This window comes from Mesitornis unicolor, unplaced genomic scaffold (assembly GCF_000695765.1).
Source record: "Mesitornis unicolor isolate BGI_N332 unplaced genomic scaffold, ASM69576v1 scaffold27051, whole genome shotgun sequence".
NCBI classification, from domain to species: domain Eukaryota; kingdom Metazoa; phylum Chordata; class Aves; order Mesitornithiformes; family Mesitornithidae; genus Mesitornis; species Mesitornis unicolor.
In genome coordinates, this window is record NW_010162142.1 from 12,144 (window position 1) to 29,923 (window position 17,780).

At 45.1% G+C, this 17,780-nt stretch overlaps 2 protein-coding genes across 2 annotated transcripts in view; one reads left to right on the forward strand and one right to left on the reverse strand.

Annotated features, from left to right (window-relative positions):
* The first annotated feature begins 61 nt into the window (after positions 1-61).
* On the forward strand, positions 62-10,594 carry STRADA (STE20-related kinase adaptor alpha). The gene is given in 13 exon segments (XM_010193538.1): positions 62-141; positions 1,397-1,454; positions 2,380-2,408; positions 5,942-6,044; positions 6,561-6,682; positions 6,820-6,928; positions 7,040-7,163; positions 7,801-7,972; positions 8,638-8,742; positions 8,901-8,951; positions 8,953-9,155; positions 9,669-9,711; positions 10,371-10,594. Coding segments are annotated over 13 exon segments (1,308 nt in total). The 5' UTR covers positions 62-105; the 3' UTR covers positions 10,524-10,594.
* Positions 10,595-13,013: 2,419 nt separating this feature from the next.
* Positions 13,014-17,780, reverse strand: part of RNF113A (ring finger protein 113A) — a gene marked incomplete at its 5' end in the record, with an annotated part of 4,841 nt that continues 74 nt past the window's right edge. Inside the window, 9 exons of the mRNA XM_010193539.1 lie at positions 13,014-13,096; positions 13,542-13,648; positions 14,117-14,210; positions 15,074-15,163; positions 15,742-15,848; positions 16,057-16,166; positions 16,397-16,504; positions 17,523-17,627; positions 17,751-17,780. The exon at positions 17,751-17,780 is cut by the window's right edge and continues 74 nt beyond it. Coding sequence (XP_010191841.1) covers positions 13,014-13,096; positions 13,542-13,648; positions 14,117-14,210; positions 15,074-15,163; positions 15,742-15,848; positions 16,057-16,166; positions 16,397-16,504; positions 17,523-17,627; positions 17,751-17,780 — 834 coding nt within the window. The remainder of the gene's footprint in view (positions 13,097-13,541; positions 13,649-14,116; positions 14,211-15,073; positions 15,164-15,741; positions 15,849-16,056; positions 16,167-16,396; positions 16,505-17,522; positions 17,628-17,750) is intronic.

Consider the following 17,780-nt stretch of genomic DNA (forward strand, 5'->3'; position numbering starts at 1 on the left):
CCTACCTGGATGAGCGGGGCTCGGTGTGAGGGGGTAACCGGCTCCCGTGCCCGCAGGTTGCCCGGCCTTTCCCGAGCTGCGTGCGGTAACACAAACGCGGAGTCCATGTCTTTTCTTGTAAGTAAACCCGAGCGGATTAGGGTGAGTGTTGAACGCCTTCCAGCTTCCCTCAGACGCCGGTGTGTCGGTACAGCCTGCCTTGCGCTCCTGCGGCGGGGCGGCCTCCGGGAAAGCACCTGAAAGTCCCGTTAAAAGGGGTTAATTATGGGACAGGGGCCGGTGTGCAAGCTCGGGGCTCCTTAAAACCCTGCGCTGAAGTATTTATTGCGTGCACACCCGCATCTCCTCTGTGTGCGGTGAGAGGGGTTTGTAACGATCATAACCATTAAGAAAAAGGTGGAGAAATGCTGATTTTTTTCCAACCCTTCTTCAAGGAGTCCCTGTCTCACCTGTTGTGCCAACGACAGTTTCTGTTTGTGGGGTTTTTCTAAGCTTAAGAAGCAAAACACAATTTGTTTAATTCTGCCTTTTAAAGTGAGGAAGTTTCATGCAAGAAAAGCACTTTTAATGCCTTCAAGTGATGTTGGTCTGTGTGAGTTTTGAGTCATTGTCACCTAAGGACTCGCTGGTGCTTTCCAGGACTGCCCTCCCTTGCACTAAACAACATAAGCTATTTTTTTCAGTTATTTTAACCAGTAGACAAACTCTAATGTGGGCATGTTTGTGATTGCTTATTTAGTGCTAACTTCATGATCTCTGCAAGCCTGAAATTCTTATGTGTGTTACGTGTGTGTATCTATATTTCTTAGAATCAGAGTAGAACAGAGCTGTAGAAACACTTCTCTACACAACCTAATGCTTGCTGTGGATTTTTAAGCATGAATTCTGAAAGAGAACAACGGCTTTAAAATATTTATGTTCTAGTTTTGCATTCTGTCAGTAGAATTGTAGCTGAAATATTTAACTTCTCTGAAACATCACCTCATTGTAAACAGCTGAAGCTTTCTTTTACACCAATTACACCCAGACAAACAACTTTCATTTGCCTGTATAAGGGACTTGTAGCATGCTAATTATTTTTGCTGTATATTTTTGTGCATTTGTATATTTTTGTGCATGAATTATCTACAGTGATGTGAACTTTATTGCATGCCGGTCAGGAAAAGCAGGAGCACCTGCACGGTTGTTGGGTGCTTGCCATTGTAGTGGCACAAAAAGGGAATATCCTTGTCCAGAGTGAGGATGAGACTCTGATGTTGCAGATTAGTCCCAGACCACAGTAGAGTTTTTGAAATGTTATGGTTCTCTTATAGTCTTTTTGTGGGGAAAGGGGAAAAGAAACTTGTCTCAAGATGGAATAACTAATTATCCAGGGGATTCTTTTTTTTCCTTTCAGCGGTGGGTGTCTGAAAAGTTCATTGTTGAGGGCTTAAGAGAGTTCGAACTGTTTGGAGGTAAGTTTTCCTCTCATTAGATGACACGTGTTAGAAATGTTTTTATTTTAGCTGCAAGGTCTGTTTGTTTCACACAGAATCACAGAACGTTAGGGATTGGAAGGGACCTCAAAAGATCATCCAGTCCATGGTTGTAAATGTGTATCTTAACAGTAAAAGAGATGAATAAAGCTGGTTTTAGCACCAGATCTGGTTACTCAAGCTGGCTAACCATCTAAAGTTAATATGGAAGCGTCCAAGATCTGGCAAGTTAATTGGAAATCAATTTTGCATTGATGGCAGTACTGTTTTCAGACCCTATGTTCTGTATTTGTTAGCATAACCACTTTTTTCCCTATGCAAAAGATAGACTTGGGGTTTGAGAAGGTTAATTGTAATTTTCTAAGTAAAAATGGATTTAAAAAATCTGATGATAGCTCCCTAGCATGCCAGCTGGAAAGCTGAATGTTTTCTATTCTGCTTTGTACATAACGAGTAAAATTGCCTGTTGGGCTGCAGAATTCGTGATCAGTGACACAGAAAGTGATCAGAGCATAGGAAAGATGTCTGGATCTTGAGCTTCCAGGTGCAGTGGGAGAATTTTCCCTAATTTAAATAAACTTTAGATACTTTCTTCTCTATTTAAGCGAAGTTGATACATAATTTTCGAATGTGCTGGGAGCTGTAATAAAAGAATTGTCACCCCACGTTTATGCTGAATATGTGAACAGTAGCACTATTTGAATCTATTTAATTCCCATACTTGTACTACAGTTTAATTATTTTTAGTGCTGCTACCTTACGTGTAAATTAAATGTCTATGAAGTATTGTCTATATCTGATATGAAAAAGTATCATGCAGGGTTACTGACTCAATTTTCCAACTATATTTTTAATGGGTATCTGTTGAACACAACATGGTGAACAATTAATTTCTTTACTCCAGAGCAGCCTCCGGGTGACTCTCGGAGAAAAGTAAGTGGCTTTTGCAGGCTGTGGTGCTGTGGTTCATTGCATGGAGATAATTCCTTGTGGAAGTTTGATTTTTCTTTTTACCTTAGTTATATATTTCATCTCTATCTTTAGCTCTACAAGTGTGGAAACAGGTTTCACCCTGGAGTGGAGATTTTGGTGTGTGGTTTTCAAACTGTATGTGACAAGTCAAAACTTTAAACTTAATCTCTTGGATTTGTATTTGTGTCATTGGCCCCCATGACTTTCTTTTCTGAGATTTAGGTCTGATTCTTCAGAGATGCTAATCTTACAATTCTCTTTTAGAACAAAAGGAAGAGGTTAGTTTATGGGACTGCTGAAAGCTAGGCCCAAAAAATGTGTTGGCCATTCAAACCCAGCATTCACTCCTGAATACATTGATTTTCTTTTCTCTTCCCTGTAGAGCAGCCACAATGGAGGCTCCAACATCAAAACCAAACCTTGTAATTTTCAGTTGGAGATGACTTTACCTCCTGTCTGGTTGTCTTCAGAGCCAATTCTATGCACGCTTACAGAGCTTTGCCTCTTAAAAACTAAAATCACTGGCAAACATGGAATGTCTGTTTAAAAACGTACAGCCAAAAGGCGGCAGCTGAAAACTTGATGTGTTTTGTTCTGCAGGCCCTGATTGCGCACTGTCTGGTCCATAACGAACAATGCTCAACACAACTTTAACAGAATATATTTGTCAGAATGATTTCCCACCTGCCCACACCATCTTGAAACATTTCTGTGTGCAGGTGTTGCTCTAGTTTAAGTTAATTACAAACACAAATTAAGTGCGATTTGATTATAACTGTGTCAGTTCAAGCTGCTTGTAATTGATTCTTTTTGTGCCAGCATTTGTAATTTACTGGCACAAACAAAGCTGAAAATATGAGATATACATGGAATATTTTGTATAAAGTCAAGTAGACTCACACCTTTTTTTAAATTGCTGAGCATTACACATATGCTGGGCTGGAAGCAAATTGAGATTAGCATCTGTTTTGGTTTTGTTAGATTATTCACTTGGGGTTTGGTCACCTCTGCAGTGGTATTGCTGACTCTTACAACGATTTTTACATCTAAATAAAAGCTTACTTTTTCCAGCAGGGCTATAGAAAAAGAGAAATAATTTGGGGAGAGGGATGGGAGGAAAACTTTTGTTGCTTGTGCTGAAAGTGAGGGAATGAGGAGGTGAAGAGGGAGGCAGCAGAACAAAACCAACATTCCCTCTTCCTAATTCAGATAAATGTCATTTGGCAAATGCAGATCCTTGCTAGCATCACATAACTGAGTTTCCTATGGCATTTATAACAGTTGTTACATCTCAAAGATTAATTTCCATAAATGTATTTCAAATTCAAATCAATCAACAAGCTGGAAAGCTAGCTCTTAATGAATGTCATGCCATAAACCTAGTCATATCTGACTTCATTTTGCAGCTGCTTTTACTTTTGACCATACACCAAAGTTGTCCTGTGTGAAACCACTGAGGAGCTTTTTTGCAGTATTTCATAAATGACATTTCAGTTTTACTTCCTTTTCTTTTAAAACTCTTGTATGATGTTGATGAATTTCTGGTAGAGCTCCTTTCTGCATTAACTCTGTTACTGGTCACTGCTAACATGAAGAGAGGTGAGTGGAGATCTCTGACATACTGGAAGACTTTTAAAAAGGGAATTTACAGTATTTTTCCGTTACTGTTGAAACAGCCTACACCATTAATAAGATTAATTTTTGTTTTTTGCATCTGTTTTGTTGGCTTATGCTATATCTGGAGTGGACTTTAATAAAGCAAACCACTTACATATTGCTCGGTGTTTCACCAGCTGTCATTGCTCCATAACGCTGCTTTATCAGAGCCTCCTGCTTTCATTTCCTTGGTGGTGCCTTTCTGCTTCAGAGGTTTCCATCTGCCTGTGTCTCTCTCCTGGCAATCTTGCTGCTGATGGGACAGTGTGAAATTTCTGGAAGAAGTAATGAGTGATACAATCGAGATCAGAATTGACAGGCAGAAGTTTAAACAGAAGTTTAAAATTGCGAATGGAAAGTTTCTGCCTTTTCTCAGCCAAGCAGCAGCACTGTGTGGTGTTAAGAGTAGAGAAAACTGGATTTGGGACTGCTGAGATCTCAGGGGTTATCCTGAACAGGACTGAGTTGCCGTGCTGGAGTGGTTTGAGCTGAAATGATACCACAGCACTATTCACATATCTTAAGCTTAGCCTTTTCCCTTAACTGGAAAAATATACTGATTTTAAAGGTAGGCAGAGAGAGGTAAAATGTGTGCTGTTCAAAGTCAGTTGAAAGAGTGGAACTTTGACTGTTAGCTTACTCCTAAAGTATATTTAGGGACCCAAAATTAATTTATGGCACATTCATGTCTCTGCTTATTGCAGTACATCTAGGCCAGGGTAAATGTAGAGTGCAGAACAGCAAGTTCCCTGTTTTTCAGCTGTCACTGTGTTTCCATCTTTCAGTGATGGGAAAAAATAGTATTTGCTGTCACTCTGGGAAAATGCATAAGCCTTTTCTGCTTCATGTACCATGAGAAAAGGTCTGATAAAGGGCATTTGCAGTTGATGAAGAATGAGGTGGAAGAAACGAGCTGGAGTTCCAAATGTCAGGAGGAGTTAATGTGCTGGAAATTTGATATAACTGAATCTGATCTTAGACACCAAATAAATTTGGATCCCCATTAGGATGCTCTCTTTGTGACTTTGGAAATTTGAGGGAGTTGGGAGGTGTAAAGGAACTTGCAAGAGCATTGAAGTTTGTCTTCTGCAAAATCCTGCTCGGAAAGATGTATGTGTACATAAATAAAGCAGATAGCTTCATGTCAGATGTAGTAAAATGAAGGAAAGCTGACAGGCTTGGGGGTGCTGCTTTCCTGTGTGCTGTGGTGTCTTTTTCTTTTTTAATTCTTTTTCCCCTTCCTGTAAGCACTAATGCTTTGCAATTAAGTTTTTGCTTTCATTTAGAGCTTCTCTTTTCACATGTGTCTGATCTTCATATCTTGGGCTAAGTTGGTTCATCACTTCAACCACTCAGCTGAGCAGCTTGAGCTGCGCTGGTTTTATCACCGATGAGCAGCTGAAAACCAGAAGCCCCAGCATCAGGCAGGAATAGCAGGGCAGTGCTATAAAGGAGCTTTCCTCTGATGGCCTTTGCTCAGGCAACAGGATGGTGGCACAGAAGTTTGTAATTAATGGGAGAAAGGTAGTCACCATAAAGCAGTGCTTAAGCTGTCCTGGAGAACAGTAATTGGCTTTATCCAAATAGTCCTAAAGGAATTCTAGTTTACAGTAATTAAGAGCCTACCTGTTACAGTTACGTGTTTTGAAACACAGATATCTGGATCTTCTGAAATGAGGCATCTCCTGGATTTCAATTGACAAATAAGTATTTAAAATTATTTTCACAGCAGTTAAATTCTCTTCTCTATTCAGTACTGTCTTCTTATTTTGAAGTGTATGATAATATAAGGCACAGATTATTTTTCTAGCATGTGATATTTGTTTTCTTTCCCCCAGACAAATGAGGCGAGCTCCGAGTCGATAGCTTCTTCCCCTAAAAGGGACACCATGAGTAACTTCCTGCCAGATAGCAGCTGTTACGAGTTGCTCACTATCATAGGTAATACTGCTCGTGGGCTGGAGGATTGGAAGTCTTTTTTGCAAAGAAAGTTACTTCTGCAGATTTGTTGGCCTTTTCTTGATTGATTGCTTATTTTTTAGGTTAGGTGCCTGTCCTTTTTGATTTTAAAATCACCTAAATAAAAAAATGAGATGCTACCCCTAAAGGCTTTTAACTGAAGGAGGTCTGTTGTGGGTTACTGAGTGAAGTACAAAGTCAGCAGAAGCAGCCTGAGATCTGTCCCTGTTCTTGGTGGGGCTGTGGGTAATGGTTTTATTTCTACCTCAGTTCTGAACTTGAAAGAGAGAATAGTAGGATAATGTTAGGAGGATTTCTTTCGATGGGATGCATGCCAAGGAAGGTGGTATCTGATGGAACGATTACTCTTTTTCACAAGGCCAAAAATAGTCTCAGTAAATGAGTGTGAAGATTGTTTGAGGGTCAAGGACTGGAGGAGTTCTCCAGAAGTGTATGGTTCCAGAAATACTGCTGAAGCTTCACTGTGTTTTCTTTCAGGCAGAGGCTTTGAAGACTTGATGGTTGTGAACCTGGCCAGGTACAAACCCACAGGGGAGTACGTCACAGTCAGAAGAGTGAACCTGGAGGCCTGCACAAATGAAATGGTCACGTTCTTGCAGGTAACAGGAATCCACTAACACCATAATGCAGATTTAGGAGATGACAGCCAGCAGGAGGAGTGCTTTTCAAAACTGTATTCATATATCTGCATGTACTAAACTGAATCAAAATATCTTTTATTTTTTTTGAATTTTAGGGGGAACTTCATGTTTCCAAGCTCTTCAACCACCCTAACATCGTGCCATACAAAGCAACTTTCATAGCTGACAACGAGCTATGGGTGGTGACATCTTTCATGGCCTATGGTAGGTGGAGAGAGGATACCTTTGACCGTTATATTCTGTGAAATAAGGTGAAGTATCCTTGGTTGTTTGTTTTTTTCTGACCAAGTAAGAGATGTTTTGTTTCTCTTTTAGGTTCTGCAAAAGATTTAATCTGTACCCATTTTATGGATGGGATGAGTGAACTGGCTATTGCATATATCCTCCAAGGAGTATTGAAAGCACTTGACTACATCCACCATATGGGCTATGTACATAGGTATTTAAAAAAAAGGCAATCCATTTTCCCTCTGCTGGAAGTGCTCAGAAATACTAATTGTCCTTAGAGCAGAGTGGGTAGTTGAAGAGATGTGGAACACATTGTCAAGTTCTGTACTACTTGGCTGTTAGAACAAGTCACTTTGATACTTGTGGGAAACTTGATAGAACAAGGGGAAACGGCCCCAAGCTGTGCCAAGGGAGGTTCAGGTTAGAGATAAGGAGGAAGTTCTTTACTGAGAGGGTCGTCAGAAGCTGGAACAGGCTGCCCAGGGAGGTGGTGGAGTCACCATCCCTGGATGTGTTTAAAGAGCGGGTAGACGAGGTACTTAAGGATATGGTTTAGTGGGTAGACAGGAACGGTTGGACATGATGATCTCAGAGGGCTTTTCCAACCGAGTGATTCTGTGTGATTCTGTGAAATTACATTGTTGATCTTTCTTGTCACTGTGGAACTGACTTACACAGTGGTCATTGCGATACCTAAAATCACAATTGCAGCTCACATTGACAGGCTGACTTCTCAAGGCTCTCTTCAGATACTATTGATAGTCTCCAAATTGAGACTGACAGTGGTGGTGATGAGGGGATTTGCCCTGTTGCTGTTGAACCTGGCTAGTTTTACTTTTCTTTTTCAGGAGTGTTAAAGCCAGCCATATCCTGATCTCTGTAGATGGGAAGGTGTACCTCTCTGGCCTGCGAAGTAATCTAAGTATGATCAACCATGGGCAGCGACTCAAAGTTGTTCATGACTTTCCCAAATACAGCATCAAAGTTCTGCCTTGGCTCAGTCCCGAAGTCTTGCAGCAGGTGTGTTAAAAAAACTCCTACATTTTAGTGGTATATTGTCTCTCTGTATAATTTTCTGAGTTCTTATTGCATGTTCGAGGGGCATAGGGGAGGACATGACAAAAGCAATGGGATTACTTTTTCTTGTCATGAGCTCTATCCTTTTTTTTTTCTGTCCTTTTTACCTTAGAACCAGTGATCTGTAGCAAGGGGAAACCGGTATTCTTGTCAAAAGGGGCAATTGCTGAGAAGCCCATGTTACAACATTGGCTTTTCTTCCCATCCAGAGGAAGGTGTGTGAATGCAAGGGAAAGGAAGGGAAAAGGCTAAAGGAAAGATGTTTGGGGCAGGTGCAGGGCGAATGGGTAGAATTTGATCTGATCTATTAGACTAAATAGTTTTCTTGTAGGTACCTTTACAGATTCTCCCATTAGCAAAGCATTACATTAGATGCCACCCTAAGATAGAAGCCATCCCTACTACCTAGCTGATTTCAGTTAAATAAATGTTGCCCTTAACTGTGTGTTTTAACAAAGAAACCACTACCACAATCAACCAGCCTTTATGTGGGTTGTGCTATTTCTGCTCTGATCGTTAGGGTTTGCTTTTCTGGACATTGAATCATGGGTATTGCCCATGCAGTCACATACAAGTCCACAAGGCTCATTTTTTCTTTTTTCATCCAGAATCTCCAGGGTTACGATGCAAAATCTGACATCTACAGCGTGGGGATAACAGCTTGTGAGCTGGCAAATGGGCACGTACCATTTAAAGACATGCCTTCTACTCAGGTAAGCTTTTAAAGCTGTTCCTTTCTCATCCTTCATCCTGGCATGTGGAACTACTGCTTTGCTGCACTGGGATGTGAAGGTGCTGTGCATACCTGAATGAGAAGTCTTAATCTAGTCACTGTGTGTGTGTGATGTTGCTTATGTCCCTTCCCTTCTAGATGCTCTTGGAAAAGCTGAATGGAACCGTTCCCTGCCTGCTGGACACCACCACAATTCCTGCCCACAATTCCGGCTGATGAGCTGACTATGAAAACCTCCCGATCAAGTGCTAACTATGGGATGAGCGAGAGCATGGCCATTAGCAATGTGAGAGCGGCCAACGGAGAGCCAACCCTGCACCCTTATCTTCGGACCTTCTCCACCTACTTCCATAACTTTGTAGAGCAGTGCCTCCAGCGGAACCCCGATTTCAGGTAAAGCCAGGCAAAAGCTGCTCTTCACACACCTGCACTATTGCAGGGCAGATTAAACCAAGAGAGCCAGCTGAGGTTATTCAAAGTTTTCTTTCCCAAAAGCATAGTGGAGTGATGGTGTGCTCCATACATTAAGAGCAGTCCAAGTATGTAAAACAAGAGCAGTGTTAACACTTTGAGACACATTTTATAAAAGAGCCCGAAGAATTAGTTTGTAACCTTCTTTGAGGGGTGGAGAGGTTCTGTACGTCAGGGAAATAAACAAGTTGACTTTCTGGTCCTTGTGAGACTGTGCTTACCCAGTTTCCATCACTGCAAGTGGCTGCTGTTCAGCCAGCAGGGAATAACCATGGGAAGTGATAAAGAATGGTGTTTTCCTCTGCGGTGAGCATAAGGTCATCCTTCGCCATGACACACAGGGAAGGACCCCGGCCTTTTCTTTCTTCCACTACCACTGACTAAACACTGAATTAATTTCTTATGTGCTTGCTTTATTCTCACTCCCTTCTACAGGCCAAGCGCAGGCACTCTGCTTAATCATCCCTTTTTCAAGCAGGTAAGGAACTCATTTAATCTGTAGGTAACGGTGGCTTTTCTGTAGTGGTTGTCTTGCTGTGTCAGTGAACCCGAGGGTGGGAATGTTGAGTTGCTGAATTTTCTGTAATCTGAAAGGATTAAGATTGGTGAGCCTCACATTCTCCTGGGAGGTGGTTCTCAATGCATCTTCCCTTTATTTAAACAGAGGATGTAAATCTGCTGGCCCTGCATGCCAGAAGTTTTTCACCCACAGACTATTGAGTACTGGGGCAAGGCACGGTCTAACCGGGTCCTTACCAAGATCAACCTGAGGTGCCCTCTGCATTGCCTACAGCTGGCTGGCAGGCTGGGGAGCTCCAGCCCTGGCATGTAAAGAGGCAGAGACTCTCCTGCCTCGGAAATGATTTCTCTGGCTCACTCTGAGATGAGGTTTACGGTGGTGTTTCACTGAAGGGAAGCATCAGGATCGTGGCACACAAGTGCTGCTGAAAAGGCCACATGCAAAGCACTTTCTTGTTAGGAGATGCAGTGCAAAAGCCCTGCATGTGTCTCGGTGCAGGCAGTAGGATAATGCTGTGTTTGTTCTTTCTGCCTGTAACCACACTTTGTTGCTGCTTGACTGCAGTGCACAAGTGTGGGGAAGCATTTCAGCAGCTGGGTTCTCTCCTTTCTGTGCAGATCAAGCGCCGCGCTTCTGAAGCACTCCCTGAACTTCTGCGCCCTGTCACCCCCATCACCAATTTTGAAGGAACGCGGCCCCAGGATCCCAGTGGCATTTTTGGGCTGGTGTCAAATCTGGAGCAGCTGGACGTGGACGACTGGGAGTTCTAGACAAAGAGGGACTGTACCTGGTGCTGGAGGAGCTTTCTGGGCACTGTAATTTATTGGTCCTGTTCATAAAAGGTGATGAATGTTACACATAGGAGAGTTTGCAGGTCCTTGGGAAGGAATTTCAACTGCCTGCTTACTTAGGAAAGTATCCTGGAAATAAATGGACAAACCTGAGCTGGAAAAAGATCAACCCCAAGGAGCTGCAGAGTATTCCAGATACTGCAGTGCCCAGAGCTCCAGCAGCTGGGCACTGGTAGATCATGTGAATGGGTTGAGTGAGTGGGTTTAGTCTCTATTTATGTGTTTCTAAAAATCACCGGCTTCCTCATATCACAGCTGAAGGCTGCGTGTCCCTACCCTCTTTGGTTCTTTCTCTTTTAAGGGTGCCTTAGAGTTCAGGAGAGGCAGCAGCTCTCAGTTTTGGGCATTCTCTCAGAGCTAGTCAAATTACTATTACAGTGTTGTCGCAGGGTAAGTTTTGAGGATGGGGGGGGAAAGATTATGTTCTTAAATTTAGTCATTGTTGTGATGGAAAATAGGAAATCAGACACAACCCCATTCTGCTGCAGGCATGCTTGCTGCATTGGGCATTGCTCTGCAGCACTGAATTTTTCACTTCCAGTTCTGGAGAGAGTTTTTGAAGAGAACTGATGCTGAGCACTCTGACTTCTAGGTCAGACAGGGCATTCCAGCCTCTCCCATGGCTGCCTGGGTCACCAAAGCATGTGTGGATGCCTGTGCAATGCACCAGCTTTATCCCCCAGCACACGTAGCTGAGCCTCCCATTAGCTGGGCTGGTTTCTTGGCATCTGATACTCACACCAGCTTGTCCTCAGTGACTTACCCTGGCATGGAGGAAAAGAAAGGTGACTTCCATGCTAAATCCTTTTGTTCACAACTTCTCTTTGACCATCATGGACAGAATTGACCTCAAGCCTTCTATTACCATTGCTGTTCTGCCTTCCCTGACTGAACAACAGGTAAAAGCTTGCTTCTCACATGGCTCCCAGTGATTCATGGCAGTGTGACTGCCCTGCTGCTGTGGCAGCTCTCCCCCATTCCATGGTATTCGTGTTTTTGGAGGTGTATTTAAGGCTTTTAGTTTGACCTATCCCAAGACCATGGGTGCTGGATGTCTTTCTACTCTTTAAAGAAGCACTGAGAATCCAGTCCTGTAGGTGTGGTTGCTGGGAGTAGTGGTGCTGGCAACAGGTCCTTGTGTTTATAAACTGTACTTGAACCCAGATAAAGTTTGTTACTCTAGTTTTTTGCCACAACAAATAAAATATTTCTGAAGTTTTTTTCTAAAAATGCTGCTTCTGCAAGATGGATTGGATCACAAATGCTGACATAGGCTGGCTGTGCACGCTCTCTTTTCATTTCCTTACTTAACAGGCTGCTGCTTGCACCACTGCAGCACTGTTCATTGCAACTGCCTTAATGTTCCAAAAACATACTACTTACAACTAAAGCAAGAAGCTGCCAACAACTGCTCTTGCTCTTTTCTGGAGGTTTCAGTAGAATGCACTCGATTTCCCAGAGCAGGGGTGTTTGTAAGGGCAGGCTCCAGCAGGTAGGCCCACTCCTACTTCCTCTCTAGGATCAGGTTTGGCTCCTGATTTAATTTTATTGTTGTAAGTAGATCTTCATTTCCTAGCTTATGATGTCTGCAGCATGTAAAAATCCTTATCCCACTTCAACAAGCCTGGATAGGGACAACTCACTGGTGTTAACAGCAAGAGAAAGCACAGTGCCATGCACAGCATAAAACCCTTGGGACAGAGTTAGTGACACGCTGCAGCTGATGTGTTTGGAGGAGAGGGGTTTCCTTACAGAAGAGGGGTGATTCAAGAAGTGTTGTCCACTGAAGTTCTAAGCCTCCTGAATTCTAGAAACCAAGAGGCAGGCAGAAAAGACCAGGAGGGAAGGCGCTGAGCTGTAATAAATCACAAGTAACTGCGGTGCTCTTGCCTGCTTTCCCATGCGTAAGCATTTTTAGGGTGAAGGATGAACTTAATGCAAGGTAATATTTCATGTCCCTTTACATGCTTTCATGCTCCAAGATTATAGCCTTAAATTAACTTAAGAGAAGATTTTATGCTTAAGTAGCAGCAGGAAGCAAGCAGGATCAGTGCAAAGTTAAGAGTGAAACAGCAGCACCTTGGTCAAAAAAAGTTACAAAGTCACTGAATGCGCAGCTTTCCACACCTTTCCCAGGCCCACTGCTGCCCTTGGAGGCAACTGCTGGGGTCCTGCTGGCAGCGCAGTGAGAGCAGACGGCCCTACACAGCCCCAGCTCTTGAGTCTGACCTTACCTGTTCTGTCTTGTGCCTTCATAGCAGCAAAAGAGCCCAGCAGAGCCAGGACACCGTTTCAGTAGCTGCTGCTTGGATACACTGCACTACAGCTGCTGGCCCCAAGGCAACTGCTGTGAGTTGGTTTTTTTTCCTCTATGAAAGCTTTATTCAGCTACATAAAAAACAAGGTGCTCTACTGGGGATCTTCTCCATGGTCTGAATGCTGCTGCTCTTCCTCCTCTTCTGCTTTGTGTTTTTCCAGTTTTGCCATGAGCTCTGAAAAAACAGGAGTAGGGAGGATAAGACTCCAGGTGCAGGTGTCCAGTTCCTGTAAGCACCCAGCTCAGTAAGAAGCTACCACCATTCACTGAGTTCAGGGCATCAGATGTTACAGTTGAAAAATCACAGACTCACACAATGGTTTGGGTTGGAAAGGACCTTAAAGATCATCCAGTCCAAGCTCCTGCCACATCCACAGCACATCCCCCTGACCCTCACCAGAATTTGCTCTCCAGGTTCCTCACTGGGGCATTTTGCACCTACAGAGCCACCCAGGCCCTGATTTTGTGTCTCCTGGCAGTAAAGGAAGCTCTGCCAGCAGCCAAGAGCTGTAAGCTCCAGCCTAGGGCCAGGCCCACACCAAGGGAAGACCTCAGGAGCTGGTGACTGTGCTTCTCCAGATGCTGCCATTGAAAGCCCCTTCTCCCCCAGGACCTGGTACCTTTTGCTGGGTTGAAGACTCCATTGGTTTGCTTGTCACAGACGTAGCAGCGCTGGGATTTGCGATAGTGTTGGAGGGCACAACTCTCACAGAAGTAGTGCCTACACCTGTACAGAGACACAGACACCACTGCAAGTCACCAGATACAATCACTGTGTCTAGGAGACAGAAATAGTTCTTGACTCCCTGGGGGATTCAAAAGTGAGCTGCACACAGAGCTTCCTCTGCAGCGTTGTCCCCAGGAAAGGTGTTTCAGCATTGCTTCACTGATGTGACAGCACAGAGCCACCAGTGAGCTCTTCCAGACAGCAGGTACCCAACAAGGCAGCCAGCAGCGTGGGAGAGCTGCGTGGAAACTTAAAGATGCTTGGACAAGACAGGTTTGAGATCCCTTCTCCGATGCTCCAGATGCAGTTATAAGAGGATTTCCCCACCCACCAGAAAGCCCTGGCAGACAACACACAGGTTCCACCCACCAGCCTGTGGGAAGTGTGTGCATTTGCCTTGACACAGTCAGTACAGTGGACTTGATCGACAGCAAACACTTGGCTTCCCATGCCAAAACAACCACTTACTTGGTGACGATGGGGTTCTTGAAGGAACTTCTGCAGATGAAGCATTTGAAAGGCATATCCTCCTCATCGCTGCTCACCTCATAGTTTTCCTCATCTGCAGAAGAGAAAATCAGACTGGAGAAAGAGCAGAGGCAGCCAGACCAGCCCATGCGTGGGGCGTGAAATATTAAATACAGTGAAAGCACAGCAGGTGGGATTGAATCTGTGCTGGAAACAATACAGCTCTGGCATCTGGGTGTTGCTGATGTCAGTAACACATGTGGTACTGAGATATAATTAGGTCTAATAAGCCAGCGTGCTTGTTGCTCATCTCACAAGAGCAAATTCTTTTCTGCCTCGCCCACTCACAGCTATAAAGAACCATTTTCCCCAGCCCCCTCCTAGTTTTTAGATTTTCTTCCAAACCAGCTGCCACCAAACTCCTTGGCTCCAAGCACACAGAGAACACCCTCTTCCCCAAAACTGCACAGCGGTTCACGAGCAACACTTGGGAGCCTTGGGCCACAGTTACAGACACGGTGAGTGAGAGGTAAAGATGTGATGCAGCATGAAAGCATCCCAGCTCCTGGACATCTGGGGAGCAGGAGATGGTGGCATCTCCCAAGCTCCACACAGCTGCCTGCTGGGACCTGTACAGCAGCAGTGCTGTCCTTTTAGAGAGAGACTGAGGAATTCTCTCTGGTGGCAGGCTCAGAAAGCAGCAGACTTGCTCAGCACTGTCCATGGTTACTGTCCCTAAGGTTATCCTGCAGCAGGGAGTTCCACAGCTTTGGTATAACAAGTCCTTTCTGCCTAATATGAATTCAACCCATGCCCCATGCAGTTTGAGACAGCAAGGACCCATTTCATTCTTAGTGATCCAGTATCCCCAAGTCATGTCCAAACTAGGGCATAATGAGACCTGGTAGACTCATCCACCATGAGCTTAGAAAGGAGAGCAGAGGGGTGGTGCCGTACCATTGCCTCCATACCGGCCTTCATCCAGTTCCCGTTCGATCTGCCAGCCGTGTTTGTAGTCCGAGCGGTCGTGGAGGAATTTGCAGCTGTCTGAGCAGCACAAAGGAAGAAGAATTAATGCTCTACCCTGCACAGCCTAGCTGTTAACAGGACACCTCATTCAGGGCAGCCTGAGCTTTGCCCAGCAGAAGGTGACACCTGAAGGCTTCCTGCCCGCCTGTGCTCTGGGGCAGTGCCAAGGTCCTGGAGCAGGCACAGGATCCCTCTTGGGGTTGACAGGCTGCAAGGATCGTGCTCTGTGTGACACAGTGACAGCTCCAGTGTTTACACACATGGGAAGTGGGACAAGGAACAGGAAATCCCATCCCTCACATGGCCTCAGCAGCCAGAATACCTGTGGGAATGTGGGTCACTGGAACATCCCTGGGGTCCCCCCAGGACTCATAGGCACTGATTAGAGGCCATCAGCTTTCAGAAGGGTCAACACAAATGACAGGAAGGTTACACAGACCAACTTTGCAACAGCGTCACACACCAGCTCTGCAAACAAGCGCCTGTAGAACAGTAAATGCACATCTTGGTGCCACAAACACGGGATCACTGGCTGGACTGGATCCCTTTGCAGATCTGGCGCAGCATTCGTTCATTTGCAGGCAAGATCCACTCACCTCCAAAGCCACAGAACCCCGTTTCTTTGTAGTCCTTGCAGATGTCAGGCTGGTAGTCCCACCGCACTGTGGCCCGCAAGTGCTCCGGAGCACGGATGGGTCCTTTTCTGAAAGGGTGGGAGAAGGCTCAGGCCGGCTGTGCAGCTGCAGTGGAAAAGGCCCCTGGGGGCCTAGTCAGAACCAGACACTGGACTCGTTAGACAGTGAGAAGCTGGCTGTGACAGCAAAGTTCAAGCCCCAAACAGGTGCCTTTGGGGATGGTGCCTGAGCTCCTCTGCGGTCCCTCCCAGTCCTCTGAGGCTGATCCCAACCTACCTGACCATTCCCGAAGAGGCATTTCCCATTGATGTGTCCTTGGGCTTCACATACTTCTGGTAGTTGTTAATACCACGGTAAATTTTATCATCTTCCTTTCCTCTCAGCTCCTAGGAAAGCAAAAAGGAGAGCTTCATGACATAGATTAGCTGACACCAGTCTTCCTTCCCAGACCTGCCTTCCTTAACACCAAGATGCCAACCAAGCCAGAAAGTTCCCCTATTTGCAAGGGTTACACTCTTGGGTTCTCAAATTTCCAGGGAGAAAAAGGATGAGTAGAGCACATGTACTCCTGCTGCAGAGCACCAGCTCTCACACAGCAAGGCTGACTCAGACTCACCTCCTGGATTTTCTGGCTGCGCTCAAAGATGGCCTGGGCGTCTTTCTCCTTCTCTGTGTCCAGTTCATACACTGCTGTGGCTCCCATGTCTTCTGGGCCAACAGGTTTCTGAAAAGCAAGAACAACTTGTGAAAACAGTGAAGAGAAAACCTGTACAAGACAGAGAGCTCCTTGGCTACCTGGAGGGCTGGTCCCACAGCAAGCACTGGACATGGCCTGCTTTACCTCCCACCAGTTCCTACCATCCCTTAGCACCAGCCAGGAAGAATCCCCCAAGGGCTGGATCCAGCTTAGTGCTTGCAGGAAACACTTGTCCTTACTTTACTCCTTCACACTCAGCCTCGGCTTAGCTGGAAGCTGAACTCGGGTCTCCCATGTCCAACACTTCAATCATGAGACCACCCCACCTACACACAGGATGTTATGGCTGCACTTTTAACCCAGCTGTGGGTGGCTCCCATTCAGTTTTAACACAGCGGGTCTGCTTTAGATTCCTCTTTAATGGACTGAACACCTATTCCTAGGTTTTATCAGATCTTCAGGAACAGCTGCACAGAAACCAAAGAATAATTACAGCCAGCTTCGATTAAAGCTGAATCCAATTTGCATGCTAAAAGCTTCTGGAGCCCCAAAGCTGTTACCTCCTGACACCCAGAACACCCAAGAAAAGAGTGACCTCTCTTGTAGCTCTTACCCCATCACTAGTCACAAGGATAAAGCCAGGAGCACTGTTTAAGTTTCCCTGAATTCTTTGTGGATTAAAATGGTGTAAAACTGAAAACACAAACCCAGCAGTAAAGCAAACCTGATTCAAGTGCTCCCTCTCCTGAAAATATTGTGTGATGCTGGGCAAGTCCAGTGGCACTGTGGGGTTTTAATTCCCAAATCTAAGAGGGAAAGGCCAACCTCAGATGGCCACCTGAGGATGCAGGGGGTATCAGGAGAATAAACCTAGCACTAGGTGCTTGTCTATTGAGAGGGAAGGGACAGGGAGGTGTATCTATAGATAAAAAAGAAGGAATGGCTGATCCCACATTCCCAGAGGCAAATCCTCTCTGTCAGGGGTGTGATCTGCCAGCCCCACCAGATCTCACACCCCAGAACCACGTCCTTGCCCAGTCCTTACCGCCGACCTTGTTGATTTGTAAGTGACTCCGATGTCTTTTGATGGATCCTCATCATCACTGCTGCTCACTGCGTATGCGGTCCTATCCTTTGTGCATCGCCTGGTCTGAGGGACAAGAAGACAACAGCTATGAAGGATGGAAGGCTTCAACGCTGTTTCTAGCCTGAGCCTGGCAGGCCACTGTGGATGTACCTTGGATGGAGCAGTGCCCTGCTGTGGCTCCCTTACCTTCTGGATCATGGGGTTGGGGGTCTCCCG